This window comes from Chiloscyllium punctatum, chromosome 2 (assembly GCF_047496795.1).
Source record: "Chiloscyllium punctatum isolate Juve2018m chromosome 2, sChiPun1.3, whole genome shotgun sequence".
NCBI lineage: Eukaryota > Metazoa > Chordata > Chondrichthyes > Orectolobiformes > Hemiscylliidae > Chiloscyllium > Chiloscyllium punctatum.
The window spans coordinates 47,896,389-47,918,918 of record NC_092740.1 but is presented as its reverse complement, the minus strand read 5'-3'; the positions used below and the strand labels follow the sequence as shown (position 1 = coordinate 47,918,918).

The following is a 22,530-nucleotide window of genomic DNA, read 5'->3' as shown; positions in this document are numbered from 1 at the left end:
CCCTCCCCTCACAGCACCTTATCTATTTGTCTGTAACATCTACCATTGTTTGCAGGCACATTTCATTCTTGTATGCACATTTTAGTTAATACAAAAACAATGATATATTTCCTTCACATAGTTTTCATTCTTGTTGACTCAGCTCTTGTTTGAAATAATTATACACTGGTTTGAGTTCATTTACCTAACATAAGTAATTATGATTGCAGAAGTAACACTGCTTTACTTCTATCCCACAGTTGTAACCACCACAACCTTGTTTTCCATCTATGCTTGGACTCTTCTGTTCTTCCCATTATTTTGTTTATTTCCCTTCATCCCTATATTGACAGTTTGCCATCAGTCAGCAGTGTCTACTCCCTGACATTCCTCCCTTTCCATCCACCATGCCTCTCATTGGGAGTCTACTTAGAATCAGTGTCTTTGATTAAACCTTACCACTTTGGTTCAGCACCTACTTTTTCTCTGATTACATTTCTGAAACTTCTTTGGGGTGTTTTTCATGTTAAAGTGCTCAATGAACAGAAGTCTAGATTAGATTAGATTAGATTCCCTAAAGTGTGGAAACAGGTCATTTGGCCCAACAAGTCCACACATACCGACCCTCCGAAGAGTAATCCACCCAGACTCATTTCTCTCTGACTAATGCACCTAACACTATGGGCAATTTAGCATGGCCAATCCACCTGACCCGCACACCTTTGGACTGTGGGAGTCGTGCCTGAAAATTTAAAATAAGTGTATTTGCATCAATCTTTTAATACAGCGAAGTAATTGTGTTTTAATCTTCCAGTGGACTGGACCTTTAGACCCAATGAATAATCAATGTAACTATTTAGGACGTTGAGCCTCCCATTGGTTGCGCTGGAGTGGCGTCATTTTGGCGCGCTATTTTTGCTGCGCTTTGCGGAAATTTACTTTTAGTTTGGGAACTGGCCGCGGGTTCAGGAAAAAGCTGGAAGATGCCCCGCTTGATGAACTGTATCGTCGCTGTTTGCCCCAACATGGGGATCGGCAAAGACGGAAACTTCCCCTGGTACCCAGTCAGATTGAAGTAAGTCATCCAGGAGTAACTGAGACGGTGCAGGCCTGAGCTTTGCCCGCAGTACGCTGAGCAATCCCGCTTTCTCTGCTGGATTTCTCCGTGACCCAACCGCTTTTTGTCTAATGACTTTCCCGGCAACGGAAAGGTATTCCCACGTTCCGGTTTTAAAAAGAGCCTCCTGCACCGAACCTAGTTCTATGCATCTCTAATCTGCATGATATGATATTCTTGCAGACCAGGAGAGATACCAACTTGGACTCGCTTGCAATTGCCAGGTTTTGCTGCTGTTTAGATTCTCACCAGCCGAGATTAACAATACTAGGCACAAGAACTGATATTCCATGTGGGTATGGTGGAATGCTACGCCAATTGTTTTCAGAACACTGGTCAAGGCAGTTGTACGTGTTCGGGGAGGGGGCAGAAGTTATGTAGTGAATATGACTTTTCAGTCAATAGCCACAGGTTCAATGGTCATTATTGCCAGACATTCCTGAATAACTTTCTTTATTTGGATTGTATTTTTGCCAGCTATTTAGATGCAAATTATCTTGCCATGATGCATGGTGTCAGGAAATATTTAAACTGATCTATCACATTCAATATTGAAATTATACTTGTACTTACAATTAATATGGTGCTTGATTGCATCCATCCAGATAGGAATTGTAATATTCAAAGTGTGTAACAAAACTCTGTAGAATTTTATAGTGGTCACACTGAGGATGTCTTCACAAGCCCTTTTTTTTTGATTTCTGGTAATTTAGGTCTCTGATCTACAAGGTGGAGATTTGTGGAGGAAAGACACATTTGGCCATGGTTGTATTGAATGCCAGAGCAGACTTGGGCTAGATTAGATTACTTAGTGTGGAAACAGGCCCTTCAGCCCAACAAGTCCACACTGACCTGCCGAAGAGCAACCCACCCAGACCCATTCCCTGACATTTACCCCTTCACCTAACACTAGGGGCAATTTAGCATAGCCAATTCACTTAACTTGCACATTTTTGGATTGTGGGAGGAAACTGGAGCACTGGGAGAATGTGCAAACTCCACATAGACACTGCCTGAGGTGGGAATTGAACCTGGGTCTTTGGTGCTGAGGCAGCAGTGCTAACCACTGTGCCACCCACTAGATGGGCTACTTCTTTCATGTTCTTAAAGTGATGAAAGGTGTCATCGAGCGCTGTCATGCATCACCTGGTCAACAATAACCTGCTCAGTGATACACAGTTGGGGTTCATCTGGGAACAGGGCTGCTCAGCTCCTGACTTCATATTTGACTTGCATCTATATGGGACAAGTGAGCTGAATACAGAGGTGAAATGAGAGTGACAGCCTTTGACATCAACGCTGCATTCAACTGAATGTGACATCATTCCTGATGATGGGCTCCTGCCCGAAATGTCAATTTTCCTGATGCTGCCAGACCTGCTGTGCTTTTCCAGCACCACTCTAATCTTCACTCTGATCTCCAGCATCTGCAGTCATCACTTTCGTCTGCCTGACAAGTGGCAAGTAACACCTATGCCACATAAATGCCAGGCAATGACCATCTCCAATAAGTGGCAATCTGACCACCACCTTTTGGCATTCAGTGGATGATGATCACTGAATCTCTGACTGTCAACACTCTGGGAGGTTACCATTAACCAGAAACTAAACTGAACGTGCCATATAAATACAACGGCAACAAGAGGAGGTTGGGAATACTGCAGCAAGTAAATGACCACCTGACTCCCCAAAGCCTGTCCACAAGGCACAGATTGGAGTCTGATGGAATACTCCTCATTTGCCTGCATGAGTGCAACTCCAACAACATTCAACAAGCTTGACATTGTCCAGGACAAAACAACCTGCTTGATTGGCAGCACATCCACTCCCTCCATTTCCAATGCTTTACTATAAACTGACCGACTCTCACAGCTACCTAGACGACACCTCCTCTCGCCCTGCCCCCTGTAAAAACGCCATCCCATATTCCCAATTCCTTCGTCTCCGCCGCATCTGCTCCCAGGAGGACCAGTTCCAATACCAAACAACCCAGATGGCCTCTTAGTCAAAGACCGCAATTTCCCCCCAGACGTGATCGTCGATGCTCTCCACCGCATCACCTCTGCCCTTGAGCCCCACCCCTCCAATCGCCATCAGGACAGAACCCCACTAGTCCTCACCTACCACCCACCAACCTCCATATACATCGTATCATCCATCGTCATTTCCGCCACCTCCAAACAGACCCCACCACCAGGGATATATTTCCCTTCCCTCCCCTCCCCTCCCCTATCAGCGTTCCGAAAAGACCACTCCCTCCGTGACTCCCGTGTCAGGTCCACACCCCCCACCAACCCAACCTCCACTCCTGGCACCTTCCCCTGCAACCGCAAGAAATGCAAAACTTGTGCCCACACCTTTCTTTCTCTCCCCCACCCCGCCACCCCACCCTTTACTACCCCCAAAGGTATCCTTCCATATCTGCCACAAATTCACCTGCACCTCCACACACCTCATTTACTGCACCCGATGTGGCCTCCTCTATATTGGGGAGACAGGCCGTCTACTTGCGGAACATTTCAGAGAACACCTCCGGGACACCCGGACCAACCACCCCATGGCTCAACGCTTCAACTCCCCATCCCACTTCACCAAGGACATGCAGGTCCTTGGACTCCTCCATCACCAGCCCATAGCAACACGACGGCTGGAGGAAGAGTGCCTCATCTTCAGCCTAGGAACCCTCCAACCACAAGGGATGAACTCATTTCTCCAGTTTCCTCATTTCCCCTCCACCCACCTTGTCTCAATCCCAACCCTCGAACTCAGCACCACCTTCCTAACCTGCAATCTTCTTCCTGACCTCTCCACCCCCACCCTCACTCTGGCCTATCACCCTCGCCTTAACCTCCTTCCACCTATCGCATTTCCAACATCCCTCCCCCGAGTCCCTCCTCCCTACCTTTTATCTTAGCCTGCTGGACACACTTTCCTCATTCCTGAAGAAGGGCTCATGCTCAAAACGTTGATTCTCCTCCTTGGATGCTGCCTGACCTGCTGCGCTTTTCCAGCAACACATTTTCAGCTCTGATCTCCAGCATCCACAGTCCTCACATTCTCCTAGAATGCTTAGTAGCAGCATTGTCTGCGATCGATAAGATGCACTGCAGAAATTCACCAAAGATCCTTAGACAGCAACTTGTAAATCCCTGACCACTTCCAGAAGGACAAGAGCAGCAGATTCATGTTAACATTACCACCACTGCAAGTTTCCTTCCAAGTCACTCAGCATTATGACTTGAAAATATTTCACTGTTCATTCAGTGTAGCTGGGTCAAAGTCCTGGAATTCTCTTATTAACAACATTGTGCCTGCAAGCAGTTCAAGAAAGCAGCTCCCTACTATCTTCTCAAGGGCAACTAGGAATGGGCAGTACATGCAAGCCAGCCAGCGATAGCACAAAACACTTACTTGATCCATATTGCCTTATTTTAACTGGTTTCACTTCGCAATTTCAATCAACTTCAAGCCCTGGGAGAAGTTCACTCAGGGTCTTTATACTTAACACCACTAATGGTAGGCCGTATTCAGATTGAATGACCACATAGGGCAAAAGACCTCCTCCTGCTCCTATTTTCTATGTTTTTAAAGAAACCAATGTGGCTTCTTTTGAAAGCAAACCCATGTCAGAAGCAAGGAAAAAACTCTTGGAGAAAATCGTGAGGCAGCAACTGTTCAAACTCTATTTCCTATGATATCCTGAACCATTTGCAGCAGCTTGTGGATTAGCCTTTGCAGTCACCTGTGCACCCACCAGAATCCTACCAAACATTCCAGATGATGCAAATGGTTACCTTTGTTTCGAAGGACGAACAAGATTCTGAACACCTCATTACATGCTGCTCTGCAGAAGATATAGTATAGGCCTTATTTAAGATGTCATGTGAATGACCGACTGGGTCCTTCATGTGCTGTGTAACGTATAAAGCTTTCTGAAAAGTTCAGCATGAGTGTTCTAGTGATAGGCCATAGGCCTGAAACACTAATCTGTTTCCCTTTACACAACTGCTACCAGGCCTGCAGAACAGTTCCAACATTGTGTTCTTATATCAGATGAGAGTTATTGGTCCTTGCATGTCTCTGGTTATTTAAATCAATCCGTTTGGGCAGGTTTTGAATCATCCTCATGGCAAATCGGACTTGAACTTCTGGCCCAATATGGAGACATCATCACTGTGTCACAAGAGCCACCTCCTATGTCTCAATAGGCATGGAGAATTAGATGCTTTAGTTTTGAGAAACCATTGAAATAAGTAAGGATTCTTAAACATTTTCAACCAGTTATATACTTTAGGGTCAGCCAGGAACATTAAGTTTGCAAAACAAAGGGTGAAATAAAAATGTCTGTAGCTCCTGAATAAGTTGCTGTTTGTGCAATGGATAAATGTTAAAGTTCAAGTGGTGAAAGGAGCTGACCTTTTGACTGATAAAAGGATTTTTAAGGATTGAGCAATGAGGCTGTCTTTTGAACTCCTGGAACCTGCTGGCTTTGATCTTGCCGAGCAAAGTGGAATCTCCTGGATATTTTTGCTGCATACTGGATTAGTGGTGCTGGAAGAGCACAGTAGTTCAGGCAGCATCCAACGAGCAGCGAAATCGACGTTTCGGGCAAAAGCCCTTCATTCTTATTTTTGCTGCATATTCCATGGCTTCAAATATTTAATTTTGAGATATTTTAAAGTAACACATATCTGGGGTGGGTGGGACTTGAATGAATGGCTCAAAGTAAAATTGTTCACCTTTTCAGTCTATTTTAATAGTTGCATTTCCTTTTAAACTAATTGTTTCAAATTTTGCTTTTTTCAACTTTTAGCAAAGAACTCAAATATTTTCAGAAGATGACCATCACGCCATCAGTAGAAGGTACTGCCAACACTTTAAAACGCTCTGAACTGTTATAGAACCAAGTAACTCCTCTGTCCAAACTCTGTATCACACCTTATTAAGGCCCCCAGCAAAAGATATTTGAATTTGTCAGCTGAGGGTCATTGCTTCTTCCTCATGATCTAACAATTGCTCAGCAATGGGCAGTTAGCCTTGAAATGTTTTCCTGATTTCCTGCCTTTAATTCTCTAATTGACAAGGATTATCAGGTAATTGGCCTGCTGTTTGTGAGACCAGAATGGCACCAGGGCTAAAGGGCTTGAATTCAGAGAGCAGGCTGCATAAATGCAGTTTGTGTTCCCTTGTGTCCACACGATACAATCATGATTGAATAGAGGTATTTAAAATGACAAAAGATTAACAGAAACCTTTTTAGACTTTTTACAGCCTATTGTTCTGCTCAGTTCAACAAAGGTTGGACTGAATTAATCCCATTTTCCAGCTTTTTGCCCATAGTCCTGAAGACTATGGCAACACCAGTGAGCACCTAAATATTAAATGATACAAGGTTTTCTGACTCCCTCACCCTTTTGGACAGTGAGTTCCAAACTCCTACCGTCCTCTCAGTGGAAAAAAGATTGTTTCAAGTCTCCTCCGTCTTCTACCCCTTAATCTTAAGACCCTTGGTTATTGATCCCTCTATTAATGGGAAAATTACCTTCCTATCCACCCAGTGGATTCCCCTAGTAATATTTTATACCTTTTATTCAGTCCCTTCTCAACCTTCAGTGCTTCAAGGAAAGCAACCCCGGCCTATCCAATCTTTCCTCATTTCTGGAACTCTCCTGTTTTCTTTGGAAGAACATGGGAACAGGGCGATTTTGAAATTAGAGTCAAGACCTTCAGTGACAAAATCAGGAAGCACTTGTTTCGATGAACGGTTGTAAGGACTGTCAATCCTGCAACAGTTGAGCTTTGAAAACTGAGATGGATAATATTTTCCTCGTTTATATGGAGCTACAGGTAGATGATTGGGCTTGTGATCATGATCTGACTGAAATTCAAAACAGGTTCAAGTAGCTGCAAAGCTGTTCTGATGATCAGTTGCCCCATTTGAGAAAATTGTATTAATGGAATATTAACTTTCTTTTTCTGCCACTGTCACTATTACACAATTTCCTCTTAGCTTCCTTTTATTGTTACTTTTGAACAATGCTTTATATCCACGATTTGGAGATGCTGATGTTGGACTGGGGTGTACAAAGTTAAAAATCACAATATCAGGTTTAAATGGAAGCACTAGCTTTCGGAGTACCGCTCCTTCATCACAATTGTAAGACGCAGGATTTGTAGCAAAAGTTTACAGTGTGATGTAACTGAAATTATACATTGAAAAAGACCTTGATTGTATGTTAAGTCTCTCATCTGTTTGAATGACCATGTTAGTTTCACTTCTTTCATATGTAAATCACAAAACTTTTTTTAAAAAGTTACATTCTCAAGTGAACTTTAATCATTGGTGTCATCCCGGATAATGTATTAGCCCCCGCTGTGTGCTGCTGTCTATGCCATAATGTTTAGACTCCAGGATGATCTCATAAGAACAAGGTATGATGCACAACTCATCGGCCACCAGTTCCGACGTGCCACAGCGAGGAACTGTAATGACCTCCTCAGGAGACAGACATGTGCTGCAACCACAGGGTACCCTTCGTTGTCCAGTATTTTCCAGAAGCCAGAAAACTATGCCACGTGCATAGTAGGTACTCTTGCAACTCAGCCAGCATTGTCTATCTCATACACTGCAGCCAAGGATGCCCTGAGGCATGGTACATTGATGAAACTGAGCAGAGGTGACGGCAACGGATGAATGGGCACCACACAACAATCAACAGACAGAAGTGTTCCCTCCCAGTCGGACATTCTACCTCGGACCTTTGGGTGACAATCCTCCAAGGCAGCAGTGAAAACAGGGATAGCCTCAAACAGGACCTTGGGTTCATGTCACACTATGGTGACCCCATTACACTATACACACGCGCGTGCGCACACACTTGCGTTTGTGGGGTGAATTTATACTTTGAGTTACATTGTGCTTTGCTCAAAAACTGCATGAATCCAAGTAAGATTCTGTTAATTCACTTTTTGGATTAGAATCAGTCTAAACATTATGGCACAGACAGCGAACACGGGCTAACACCTTCAATACGTTATCTGGGCTGACATCAATTGTTGAAGTTCATTTTTTAAAAAGTTACATTCTCAAAAGTTTGCGATTTTACATATGAAAGAAGTGAAACTGACATAGTCATTCTAATAGATGAGAGACTTAACAAACAATCAAGGTATTTTTCAATGTATAATTTCAGTTATATCACACTGTAAACTTTTGCTATAAATTCTGTGTCTTACAAACATGTACTTCACAATCACCTGATGAAGGAGCAGTGTTTTGAAAGCTAGTGCTTCCAATTAAACCTGTTGGATTATAACCTGATGTTGTGATTTTTTTTTAGCTTTCTATCCATTCTGTTGTGAATTGACTGGGCAATTATTACCATTAGCGTGACCCTGGCACTCCATGTTCAAGTGTTTCAAGCCTGTTGGGTGGCTTTAAAGTCTAGACATATTAGCCCCACTGCCCACCCCCCTCTCCCTACCTCTTCCTCATCTTTTGATGATTTGCATTACCCTACATGGTTAAAAATCATAAGACACCAGGTTATAGGAGCTTTTGCCCGAAACATTGATTTTACTGCTCCTCAGATGCTGCCTGAACTACTGTGCTCTTCCAGCACCACTAATCCAGAATCTGGTTTCCAGCATCTGCAGTCATTGTTTTTACCTAGACACCAGGTTATAGTCCAACAGGTTTATTTGGAAGTACTAGCTTTCGGAGCGCTTCTCCTTCAGGTAGAGCAGCGCTCCGGAAGCTAGTGCTTCCAGATAAACCTGTTGGACTATAACCTGGTGTTGTGATTTTTAACTTTGTCCATCCCAGTCCAACACTGGCACCTCCAAATCATAGTTACCTACATGGTCTTTGCATGTGAATTATTCAATTTGAAACACTATTTGGTGATGGTTAATAGGTGAAAAAAAAACCCTTGGGTGATTGGGAATAAGCTTTCAGTTGTGTATAATATAAAAACATTTAAAAGTGAAGACTACTTTGTGTTGGTGCAGAGCAAAATGCTAGCCTAGTTCTCTAGAATTGAACTGTATTTATTGGGCTTTGTGATATGCTCACTTTTGTCCTGTAAAAGTGATCTGTGCTGTGTTTGACCTTCTAACAGGGAAAATCAATGCTGTCATAATGGGACGGAAAACCTGGTTCTCTATTCCTGAGAAGTTTAGGCCACTTAAAGACCGGATAAATATTGTACTAAGCAGAGAACTGAAGTAAGTGTCTGAAAGGTGATATTTGTTTCTGGTAAAGGGAGGCTGCAGTATTTTCCGTTATTTGATTTACCACAGACACTGATGCCTGCATCTTTCCTTTTGGATAAGGTGAGGAATAAGTTCAGAGTATTCGCTTTTGAATAATTTATATAATTATGCAGAATATAAATTGCATTAACATGATTGAACCGATGTTCTATATGCTAGTTTAGTCTTGCATACCTCTAGATCTCCTCTCTATCCTGAATTTTAGTTGACCACATAGAGAAAATGAAATTAGCTTTCCTCATTTTAGAGAATTACATATGTGGTGTAATTTTATCTTTAACCTCTGTTGCCTAACTTGTTTTTGTTTTGCTCCTCCCTCTTTCCTGGAAGATATTGACCCCTTATTGTCTAGCTCATGGGTGCTTGCCCAGGTATTGTTTATTCAAGCGTAAACTATTCAGTCATATTGTAGAAATACAAGCAATAGTGTATCCAAGCCTTATCTACTCTTGTGGGGTAGGTAGGGAGGTTCTGCTTCAGCTGTACATAGTGCTCCATTTGTTGTCTCTCCAATGCACAGTGTGCAGTTTAGGTTTCCTTATTTAAGGGAAGGATGTAGATGCCTAGAAAATAATTCTGAGGACATGTCAGACTAAGACCTAGAATGGACACGCTGTCTTGTAAAGAGCAGTTGAACAGTCAAGGCTTGTATCTGCTTGGGTTTTTGAGGAGTCAGAGATGACTTGATTGAACTACAAGATCTTGGATTGCTTGCCCAAGTGGATGTGAAAAATGAAGTTTCTAGTGGCCGAATCTCAAACTAGAGGTCACTGCTTAAAGATAAGAGATGGATGAGAAGAATTTTTTGTTTCAGATGTTCATGTATGTAATACTCAGTACAGCTCCAGAGGATAACTGGAGAAAGGGCAGGAACCTTGGCCTGTTGCCTGTCCCAGGAAAATGAAGAGCAATCACTATTTATGATCAATCCATCAGGAATCGGTATACATTATCTCTTGTTTAATAAACCTGTTTATTGATGCATTTTCCACTACCTTTCAAGTTTTTCATGAATCTTCTTTAAGGAGAAGGAGACCCAGAAAATAGGACCATATGCAAAGTGGAAACTGAGATCATTTTGATCTTTAAGAGAAAATATCTGTATCTTTAAAATCTACTTCATATCCTGTAGGTCAGTATTTGAAACTACTGTGTTTCGATCTGGTGGATTTCAGAGTTTGTGAAATTTTGTCATTGAGCTTAAACAAATATAAAAGATCAAGAAGAAAACTGTCCCAGCTTTGTGGGTGTGCTGGTTGCAATGATCCACCTTTTGTGGTTGTGTTGCAATCCCTTCAATCAATGGATGTGCTGCAGCCTTTAGCTAATAAGGCCCATTGACTGCAATCGATGAAGATAGACAATTACAACCCTCTCCATGAGAATACTCAATACTGGGGCCCTCCAAGGAGGTGTTCTCAGCCCCCTACTGTACTCTCTCCAGCCATGACTGTCACCAAATTCCAACCAACGTTATCTACAAGCCTGCTGACTACACCATGATAGGATTGATATCAAACGATGATGAGTCAGAATTCAGAAAGGAGATATGGCTCCCCCTTCTCCAAAAATATACATCAACAGCGTGGTGGTTGAGAGTGTGAAGAGCATCAAGTTCTTTGAAGAAGTAACAAAGAGAATTGAGAACAGAGCGGTAGACGTGATCTATATGGACTTCAGTAAGGCATTCGACAAGGTTCCCCAAGGGAGACTGATTAGCAAGGTTAGATCTCATGGAATACAGGAAGAACTAGCCATATGGATACAGAACTGGCTCAAAGGTAGATAGAGGATGGTGGTGGAGGGTTGTTTTTCTGACTGGAGGCCTGTGACCAGTGGAGTGCCATAAGGATCTGTGCTGGGTCCACTACTGTTCGCCACTTATGCTTGCATCCAAATCATTTATATAAAGAGATACAGTTAGTAAGTTTGCAGATGACACTAAAATTGGAGGCGCAGTGGACAGCGAACAACGTTACCTCAGATTGCAACGCGATCTTGATCAGATGGGCCAGTTGGCTAAGGGGTGGCAGATGGAGTTTAATTTAGATAAATGCGAGATACTGCATTTTGGGAAAGCAAATCTTAGCAGGACTTTTACACTTAATGGTAAGGTCCTAGGGAGTGTTGCTGAACAAAGAGACCTTGGAGTGCAGCTTCATAGCTCCTTGAAAGTGGAGTCGCAGGTAGATAGGATAGTGAAGAAGGCGTTTGGTATGCTTTCCTTTATTGGTCAGAGTATTGAGTACAGGAGTTGGGAGGTCATGTTGCAGCTGTACAGGACATTGGTTAGGCCACTGTTGGAATATTGCGTGCAGTTCTGGTCTCCTTCCTATTGGAATGATGATGTGAAACTTGAAAGGGTTCAGAAAAGATTTACAAGGATGTTGCCAGGGTTGGAGGATTTGAGCTATGGGGAGAGGCTGAACAGGCTAGGTCTAAGGGGTGACCTTATAGAGGTTTATAAAATGATGAGGGGCATGAATAGGATAGATTGGAGATGTTGGTGTTGGACTGGGGTGTACAAAGTTTATAAAAAAAATCACAACACCAGGTGATAGTCCAACAGGTTTAATTGGAAGGGCTAGCTTTCAGAGCACTGCTCCTTCATCAGGTGGTTGTGGCCCACAGAGTCTCTTCCCTCAGGTGGGAGGGGAGAGTCCAGAACTAGAGGGCATAAGTTTAGGGTGAGAGGGGAAAGATATAAAAGAGACCTAAGGGGCAATGTTTTCACGCAGAGGGTAGTACATGAGTAATCTCTATGTATGGTATGAGCTGCCAGGGGAAGTGGTGGAGGCTGATACAATTGCAACACTTTAAGAGGCATCTGGATGGGTATATGACTAGGAAGGGTTTGGAGGGATATGGGCCAGGTGCTGGCAGGTGGGACTAGAGTGGGTTGGGATATTTGGTCGGCATGGACAAGTTGAACCAAAGGGTCTGTTTCCATGCTGTACATGTTTATGACTCCCAAGTTCCTAGGAGTGACAATAACCGATATCCTGTCCTAGACTTTGCTCCCTAGGTGTGATGGTCAAGAAGGCACAACATCACCATTTCTTCCTTCGGTGGCTCAGGAAATTTGATAAGTCCATAAGGCCCTGAAACGTTTACAGATGCACCATTGAAAGCATACTGTCCTGGTGCATAACCACCTAATACAGCAACTGCACTGCCCAGGACTGTAAGAAACTGCAGGAGGTTGTCTGTACAGCCCGATCATCACGGAAGCCATCCTTCAATTCATGGTCTCTGTTTGCACGTCATTGTTGGCAGCCTTTCCGCAGCATCATCAAAGATCCCTGTTGTCCCAAATAATGCTGTTCTGCAACCTCTTCGATCAAGCAGAAGCTTGAACACTCACCGCAGGTTCAAGAACAGCTTCTTCTCCATTACTAAACTGATGAATGGACTTTCTAATTCAAAATGATGATCTTGATAGTGGTGTTCTTGCCTCACATATGACCTGTGTGGTGTGTCCTGTATGCCTCTGTCCAACATTTTTTTTCACTCTGTGATCTGTCTGAACAGCTCTCACGTAAAGCTTTTCGCTGTACTTAGGTACACGTGGCAAAAAACCCAATCAATCAAGCTAATTGTGTAAGGTATCTAATATTCCTGATTTGAGAATATCTCCCAAAGTTAACAAAGTGCTTTGTTTTATGTTCACAGGTACAGGTTATGCTCATGGTGAGCCATTCCACACTGATCTTTCTGGATCGATTTGAAGTAACAATAGTTAGGTGCTGTTTGTTATTGTTTAGGTGTGAGTGGGGAGAGATTTTAAAATCAGCTGCATTAGAATAAAGAAATCTTGGCCTTTACCAAATGAGAGAGTAACTTTAGTCCTGCAGATGCAGTTTAAAATATGCGACACTTAAAGTTTTCCTAGATGATGTTAGGCAGCTACATTTGAACTTTGTGTGTGTGTGTCTGCAATGGCACAACATCCTGCAGTGAGGGGTAGGAGAAAGGATGGCTGGTCAGCATGGACACATTGGATTGAAGGGTCTGTTTCTATGCTGTATAACTCTGACGTAATAAACACACATTTGGACATCGGTTCTCAGACTGGTAAGTGACCCCACCCCTCTCTGCTTGGGTAGGTGTGAGATGCACCAGACTACAGTTTTGAATCCCAGTAATTTCATGTTAACTTAATGTTACACCAAAGCTGAGGTTTTCAGCTTTCTGCTCACTCTTGCTTGAAAGCTGGTTGGATAAATATATCCAATGGTAGAATCCAGAGTAACTGTTGAGAGCCACCTTTGCATGCATACAGCATTGTTTCAATGTTAGTTTGAACTATAGCTGACCCAAATGTCCACTCTTCTATGAATCAGAACTTTGAGTGTACATTCTGTCTATAACTGTATCGAGCACAGACACTAATACAATCCAGTTCTTGCCTGATGAGTGTTTTGGCAGATCTGGAAACACTGCCATCGATAGTGGAGCAGTTAGAATGAAGGGTGTACAAAGGGTTAGGATCTGGGTCGATTGTAGGAGTTGTATTTTGGCACCATTCACAGACAGACAGAGTTTCTGTATGAGATAAATTTGAGATATTTGTCTTGGGACACCCTCACCAACCAACCCCACTGTCTTGTGCCCGAACACTTCAACTTTCCCCCCCCCCCCCCACTCTGCTAAGGACATGCAGGTCCTGGGTCCCCTCCATCACCACTCCCTAACCACCTGACTCCTGGAGGAAGAATGCTTCATCTTTTGCCTCTGGACCCTCCAACCATACGGCATCAATGTGGACTTCACCAGTTTCCTCATTTTCCCTCCCCTCATCTTATGCCAGTCCCAACCTTTCTAACTTGGCACCATCCTCATGACCGTTTTTCTACCTGTCCATGTTCCTTCCCACCTATCTGCCCACCCTCCCCTCCAACCTGTCACCATTACACTTTGTTCCTCCCCCCCCCCCCCCACCACCACTACCCAATCTACCTATCGCGCACTCAGCTACTTTCCTCCCCCAGCCCCACCCCCACCCCACCCCCTCAGCTCAGCCTCATTCCTGATGAAGGGCTTTTGCCCAAACGTCGATTCTCCTGCTCCTCCGATGCTGTGTGACCGGCTGTACTTTTCCAGCACTACATTCCTCCAGTCTGATCTCCAGCATCTGCAGTCCTCATTGCACTTCGTTTTGGCACAGACGCAGCTAGAGTCATGTCATATCATGGTGCAGATGCCACCTTGTGAGCTTTCTTGAAAATTTAGATCTCTTGACCATAATCTCTACAGTCTTAATATTTGCTGGTTTAATTTTGGTCAACAAATTACAATAAGAACTTCCTGGTGGCATTCTCAACATTTTGCCTAGAATTTGTTTGACAACGAAAACCAGGTCAGATGCTCCTGTCTATAGCCACACTAATTTGCGAGGATGTCGTCCGTATTCAGGAATATGTTGACCACTTCACCTACCTTGACAGTCACCACTCAAAAGACTACCATTGAAGAACAGATTCAACACTGGATCAACTGTGCCAGCTCAACCTGCGAAAGGTTATGCCCACAAGTGTTGACAACAAAGGCTTCTGCAAGTCAACATGAGTCTTATTGGGCAGAGCAGTTGTCAACAAAGGGAGAAAACCTGAGGACTGCAGATGTTGGGGATCCGAGTCAGTGTAGTGCTGAAAGAGCACAGCCAGTCAGGCAACATCTGAGGAGCAGGAGAGCAGGAATGAAGGGCTGATGAAAACGTCGACTCTCCTGTTCCTCTGTTGCCTGCCTGGCTGTGCTTTTCCAGCGCCACACTCTTTTTGACAGTTGTCACTACACTCCAGTATTGCAGTGAGACCTGGGCTATGTATCTGTGACGTCAGTATGCTGGAGAAATTCTGCCAGCAATGCCTCTGCTACATTTTCTTGATTTGATTGATTTAAAGAATCATAAAACAAATGATAGTGCCCTTCTATAGGATGCTGGTTTGCAGTCAGTAATTTGCTGATTTTTTTAGGTAGTTCAAATCACCTCCAGATCTCTGGTTCAGGGACTTACTTGGGGAATGTGAAATGGAGGTAGTAGACCGATGTTTCAGGGCAAAAGGATCTATGTTTATTTAAATACAAAAAGGTAAGTATAATACAAGAAATAAAGGCAAATGTAATAAACAGTGAAACTTGACACAATCGAATATGCAGAGGGGAGTAATTAAATACACTATTAATTTAAAGTTAAAAATCACACAACACCAGGTTATAGTCCAGGTTTATTTTGAAGCACCAGCTTTCAAAGCGCTACTCCTTCATCACGTAGTTGTAGAGCAGGATAATCAGACACAGAATTTATAGCAAAAAATCACTGTGACATGCAACTGAAATGATAAATCAAACAAATCTAGATTGCTGTGAAGTCTTTCATCTTTTAGAATGGTTTGCAGGTTTTGGTGCATTGATATATAAATCCCAGAACTACTTTTAAGTCCCATTCTCGAGATAATTTAAGGTTTTATTTAAAAGCTGATGTTTCTGTGTCTTATGATCCTGCTCCACAGCCACCTGATGAAGGAGCAGAGCTCTGAAAGCTAGTGCTTCCAAATAAACCTGTTGGACTATAACTTGATGTTGTGTGATTTTTTTTTTTAACTTTGTCCACCCCCGTCCAACACCGGCACCTCCACATCAATATTAATTTAAATGCAGATTAAACACTCTTTGAAGTTAAACACCAATTTTAATCACAAAAATTTTAATCAGACTTTCTAGCTTTGGAGTTCCTGCACTGTCAGCACCCACCTTCCCCTCCCAGCTAGCTTGGTTGGAAACTTTAGAGTCTAAGGAATTTCAGCTCACCAGTGAGGAATTTGCAGTTCAAATTTTTTTTTTAAATTGTGTTGAAGGCTGTTGAGGTTCATGCCATCAGTTCTCTCTGTTCGGAACCAACGCGTGTGGAAGCTCTTTGGATAGTAAAGAAAAATCCCCCGCCTGTGTGTCTCGAATGTCCTTTGTTGCAATGATGTTCTTTATTCAACTTCTCTGTTCAGCCTGTGTGGTTCTTGGTTCTGAAGCTGCTTAATGGGGCTAGAGCCTGTGGGGAAACTGTAAGTGCAGGAGCTTGCTGTTGAAAAAGGCTCTCCTTGGTGAGACCAGACCTGGCAGATGTACAGATTGTGTGGTCCATTATCTCCTCTCAAATCTGTGTTCTCTATTGTGTTTCTGGTGTTCCCTTTTCAGGTCAGTTCACTTCCTGATGGTTAAGAGTAAGTGTGAATGGGTTCTGATTTGAAGTTGAATTTCCAGAATCTATAAATGTTCTTATGTTGAGTAGCCCGAGTTATAAAAGTTAGTTTCAGTCTAGAATGTTAATTCTGGTTGATTTGCTCTCTTGGCGTGGAGAATTACATTGGAATTCCAGATTGAACAATAGTCCCAGACTGAAATAATTCTGGCTGTGTGTATTTGTTGAGACCTGAGCTGAGACGTCTGCCCATTGGAAAAGTCCAGGATCTTGTTCATTGTTTTAGATGATGGGGAATTTTGCTCAATCCTACACTACTTCAAGCCAGCTGCATTTGTGCTTGGGCAAAACCCCTGTGAAATCAACAATGCTGAGTTGGATCCATACCAGAATGCACATGTCCTCCTTCAGTTGCACGAGAACTTGTAAATGCAGGAGTCCAAGTCACTCTGAAGTTTGGAAGAGATTACATCTATGTGGAGGGCTCAGGCCATGGAGGGCTTTGAAATCTCAGATGAGGGTTTGTAAGCAATGTAGGTTGGTGAATGCAAATAATGGAGGAAATTGCAATTGATGCAAATGAGCCATTGGCAACATAGCTTCACGTTTGTGGGTGGTAATGCCAGTCAGAAGGGAATTGGGATTCTTTAACACTAAAAAGTCTGGATTGCTCAGTTTCTTAGCAGCCTGTTAGCCAGGTGGGATATGCTTTTTTTTAAAAAAAGGAAAGCACCAACCCCCAATCCTCTGTTTTACTTCCAAGCTTCATGTCACTCATCCCTCAGTTGTCAAATCTGGTGAAAAGACTTTTTGTAAAAAAAAACGTTTCTGTACATAATGAAACGAAGCAGACTGATGCATTTTTGTCAGACTTTGTCCTCACTTGGGTTTTGGGCAGTGTTGTATATCCGTTCATTTGCAGTATGTAATTTTCATGGGATTAGAGTGTCACCAGCTTTTATCGCCGATCCCTAATCGCTCAGATGGCATAACAGTGGGTTTGGAGTCACCTGGAGGACGGACCAGATAAGGATAGCAGGTGGTCTTCCCTAAAAGAAATTAGTGAATCAAATGAGTTTTTGTCAATCAACAGTGATGACTCGGTCGCTGTCCGGCTGGCTTTTTATTCAAGACTTTACTGACTTCAAATTTCACAGTCTGCCGTGTTGGGATACAAACCATATGTCCAGAATATTAGCTTGAGCACTGGATTACTAATAATGTTACTGGATTACTAACTCGGTGATATCAGCACTACATCACTACCTTTTCTCTATTATCCAAACATTTTGGATGCATTACTTATGACAAATCAGTGATTTACTGAATTAACTGAGAAAGGGAAAACAAATCTGTCATCAATTCATTATAACACAGAAGTGACCAGTTGAGTCCATGCTGTCTTCTGTAGAGTGATCATAGGATCCCTAGAGTGTGGAAGCAGGTCATTCCATCCATTGGGTCCACACTGACCCTTCGAACAGCAGCCCATTCATATCCCTGTAACCATGGCTAATCCACCAACTTGCACACCCTGGACGCTACAGGGCAATTTAGCTTAGCCTATCCACCTGACCTGCACATCTTTGGACTGTCGGGGGTAGCCAGAGCACTCGGAGGGAGCCCACGCAGACATGGGGAGAATGTACAAAATCTAAAGACAGTCGCCAGTGGGTGGAATCGAACCCAGGTCCCTGTGAGGCAACAGTGCCAGCCAACCAGTTAGACCATTCTCCTGCCTTATCCCCATTATCCTGCACGCTTGCAATACCACTCACTGTGCAAAACACTTTTCCCCAATTTTAAACTGTCATTCTTGTAGTATTTAATAACCATTCAAGCAGTGGCACTGCCTTTCCATGAATGAAAGTAAATCATTGCTATTTGTTGTGATTCTCAGGGAGCTGCCAAAAGGAGCGAATTACCTAGCACGTGATCTGGAGTCAGCACTTGTTCACCTGGATTCACCAGAGCTGCAGGACAAAGTGGATCTTGTGTGGATAATAGGTGGGAGCAGCCTCTACAAGGTACGATGTAAAACTTGCTTATCTGTTTGCAATTTAGAATAGTAATGGTTCGGAAGTTTCAGTAAAATCTTTCACTGGCTGGAAGGATAGGCATTCAAATTTTTTGCCACAAATCTGAAGCTAATTTTTCCATTAGAAAAGGGGGGGAAAAAGAAATGCAGGGCTAAGGTATAGAGCAGAGGAGTGTGACGAATTAGCTTGCTCCTTCAAAGAGCTAATACAGGGAAAAATCAGATCAATCTTTCTTTCTCTCTGGATTCTACAATATTGTTAAATTCTACCCTTTATCAGTCTTTGGGGATGACATTTGCAGTCTTAGCTAAGTTACTCTCCTCTTCTATTGGGTTCATAGGCTGGTGACTTTAGTGTCACCTAACTTGAAAGACAAATGTTTTTGCTGGAATTGGCAATAATGTGTGGAAACATTTGCCAAGTGTAATGGAGCTCCTTACAGTGAGAGCTAAAATCACAAGGACTGGGCGGTCCATGTTTGGGGGCTGATTTTGGGAGACAGAGCTGGCACCCACACAGGCAGTGAAAACAGTGTGCCCCTCGGGTGATGCTAGTGTTTATTACACAGGTTTCCCTGTCCTTAGTGTACCATAAATCACACTGCTTATACTATATATTTTTATTATTTCATGAGATGTGGATGTCACTGTAAGAGCCAGCATTTATTACGTGTCCCTCGTGGCCCTTGAGAATTGATTGCTAGATCATTACATGGCTCACTTAGAAGTGAACCACATTGTTGTGGGTCTGGAATCACGTGTGTGCATGTAGGCCAAACCAAGTGAGGATGGCACATTTCCTACCCTGATGGACATTAGTGAGCCTGGGAGTGTTTACAACAATTTATGGAAGTTTCATGTTCGCCATAATGGAGCAGATTTCAATTCTGTCAGTTGCTGTGGTGAAATTTTAATCTGTACCTTCAGAGCATTCAAGGCATTTCTAGAATTGCCAATCTGAATGGCAATTTTGCTGTCTCACTGTCTGTTTTCTTTTGGTGTCCCCACTCCAGAATGTTAGACTCTAATGTTAATGGCTTTTAATGTAAGTTAATGTCTCTCGACTAAGTCATGTCTGAACCTGAATATTCGCCTTTAATGTGACCAAGGATTAGATGCCACTTTATGAACTCTCTAACACAACACAATGATATTTATCATCAGTATACTAGGAATTACCACTTACCAGAAGTTAACACCATGACTGCTTGAAGACTTAATTTCCTAAGCCCATCTCTACGTAATAAGGCTCAAGTCAAGAGTATAATGGAGTACTTGCTGCTCACCTTGATAGGTGAGCAAGACATTCGTTACTGTCTGGAAGAAATCCATTAATTTGAATGAATGAAGTGATTTTATTGTCACTTGTATTTTACAGTGAAAAATACAGTGCAAAGCTTCCAATGTCCATGATCCTGTACCATTTTGAATAGTTTAAGAATAATTTGAAAAAATAGCAAGATATGGCTGAGTGTCCGTAACCCTTCCACTGCTGCTAGTGCCAGATCCAACCAATGTTGAAGTCACTGCTCCTCAAGTGCCACCTTTTGCCCTGGGGCCTACTTCACCAACATTTGCCTCTGCCAATGTAGCAGCCACTGCTGGGTCCCTGTGCCTGCCCCTCCACCAGCTGTCTGTTTGCCATCACCACCAGAATCCCACTCTGGGCTCACCAGCTGCCACCACGCTCTGGACCCCGACAAAGCCGCCTTCCTCGTTGATGCTGCAATCACCAAGTTCCCCTCCGAACATAAGTAGAAGCTAACATAAAAATAAAAAGATAAGAAAAGTGGATGGGCCGTGGGTTCCAGAGCCTGGCTGCAGTCTGCTCCGCCACCTCCATCATCAATGACTTAATTCTCTTAAACCCAACTTTTCTATCACTAACACACTGGTCTGTTCACTGAAGCAACTTCTCAGGGTTTAAATCTTGCTGCTATCTGTTAACTTTCTGCTTTCTATTTGAAAGTGATCATTGCTGATTGGTAGTCTAATTCTTTGTCCTATATCCTTGATACTTCTGTTTTTGAATCTCTGATTCAAAGTTAATTGGTCCAGCTTTGTTGTGGAAGAGAATTCCAAAATTTACCACTTTACAGGGTCTAAAGATTGTTTCCTATTGTGGAAGGACCTGCCTTCCCTGAATAGTCTGGATCCAGTTTTCAAACTATACACCATTAATCTTTGACAGCCGAGTGAATGGAAACTGCTTTTATATCTACTTTCAATTCTCCTTTAATATCTTAAATTTAATCCAGTTGTAAGATTTGAGGTGTTCAGTTTAATTTTAGTTGTAGGTCATAGAGTCATAGAGATGTACAGCATGGAAGCAGACCCTTCAGTCCAACCCGTCCATACCAACCAGATATCCCAACCCAATCTAGTCCCACCTGCCAGCACTCGCCCCATATCCCTCCAAACCCTTCCTATTCATATACCCATCCAAATGCCTCTTAAATGTTGCAATTGTACCAGCCTCCTCCACTTCTGCTGGCAGCTCATTCCATACACGTACCAACCTCTGTGTAAAAAAAAAAGTTGCCCATAGGTCTCTTTTATATCTTTACCCTCTCACCCTAAACCTCGGAGTCAGTTACAAATCTAGACCAATTTCTAGATGGGTCTTTTTCAATCCTGATTAGTTTAAAAATACACTATATTCCAGGTACAAGTGTTTTCACATAGTTTACAATTTATTAAGTACCATTCCATTGTATTTATTAAGATGGTCCAGCTTCTAACTTGTGACTGACTTGGTGCTTGTCTCTTGTTTTATTGACTGAAGTTCTTTGATCTTTTCTTATTATGAGCCTGACTGCTATGGGTTACTGCTTATTAACCCTTGCTAGGCGTAACTACTGCTTTGTCAATGGCACCGTGGACTCTGGTTTGCTAACGCAAGAGCAGCATTTGACCAATCTCGGGTTGGCTAGATGGTGTATCTCCAGTTTCAGATTGATTTCTTAAGGGTAATAGTCATCTTACTGATGTAATTTCCTTTCATCTCTTGGCTGACATTTTAGTGAGTCAGCCATGTGTGGGAGTATCCTTTCCATTATTGCTTTTCTCGTCTTCTGTTAAGATAATGTAACCATTTGTTAATGGCTTCACAGTGACTGCTGGTACCTGAAACAAGTTGACTAAAAATAATGAGTACAAGTTGTTCCAACAAAAAAAAATTGATTAAAATTGCCTGTTATATACTTGTAAAAGAAAGTAACTGTAACTTAAAATGGCTTTAAAGGTTAAGAAAAGCCCGTTTTGGATAGAGCTGTCCATTGAAACGTAAAGCTGGTTCACATTTTCAAAGTGGTTTCACATTTAGTCATGCAACTCAGAAACAGACCCTTTGGTCCAACTCGTCCATGCTGACCAGACATCCCAATCTGACCTAGCCCCATTTGCCAGCATTTGGCCTGTATCCCTCCAAACACTTCCTATTCATATACCAATTGAGATGCATTTTAAATGTTTTTGTAATTGTACCCACCTCCTCTGTTTCCTCTCGCAGTTTGTTCCATACTCTTCCAAAAGCATACAAACATTTGCCCTGTAGTAAAGCAAGCATAAAAGTTAATCTCCTCCACCATTTGAGTTTGTTATCTGAGTCGATTTAACAAACCACATACAATAATACCTTGATGTTAATACCTTGCTTAATCATTATACGTAACTAAATTACAACTAATTATTGAAAAATAAACTCAATCCTACATACTTGTTCCTTGATTGTTTGTTTGAATTCTAGGGAATACAACCCCAATTTGTGTAATCTGTCTTGGTAACATAACCCTTGCAGTTTGAATATCATTTCAGCTGATCATACACTGCACTACCTTAAGGCCTACTTGACCCTCTCAAGGATGTTGTGACTGAAATTGTGCACAGTATTGTCCAGCTGTGACCTAACCAGGTGCCCAAAGAAAA

At 42.6% G+C, this 22,530-nt stretch overlaps 1 protein-coding gene across 1 annotated transcript in view; it reads left to right on the top strand.

Moving 5' to 3' along the window:
- The first annotated feature begins 880 nt into the window (after positions 1–880).
- Positions 881–22,530, top strand: part of dhfr (dihydrofolate reductase) — a 42,209-nt gene continuing 20,559 nt past the window's right edge. Inside the window, exons 1-4 of the mRNA XM_072582309.1 lie at positions 881–1,054; positions 5,910–5,959; positions 9,217–9,322; positions 18,466–18,592. Coding sequence (XP_072438410.1) covers positions 963–1,054; positions 5,910–5,959; positions 9,217–9,322; positions 18,466–18,592 — 375 coding nt within the window. The 5' untranslated portion in view covers positions 881–962. The remainder of the gene's footprint in view (positions 1,055–5,909; positions 5,960–9,216; positions 9,323–18,465; positions 18,593–22,530) is intronic.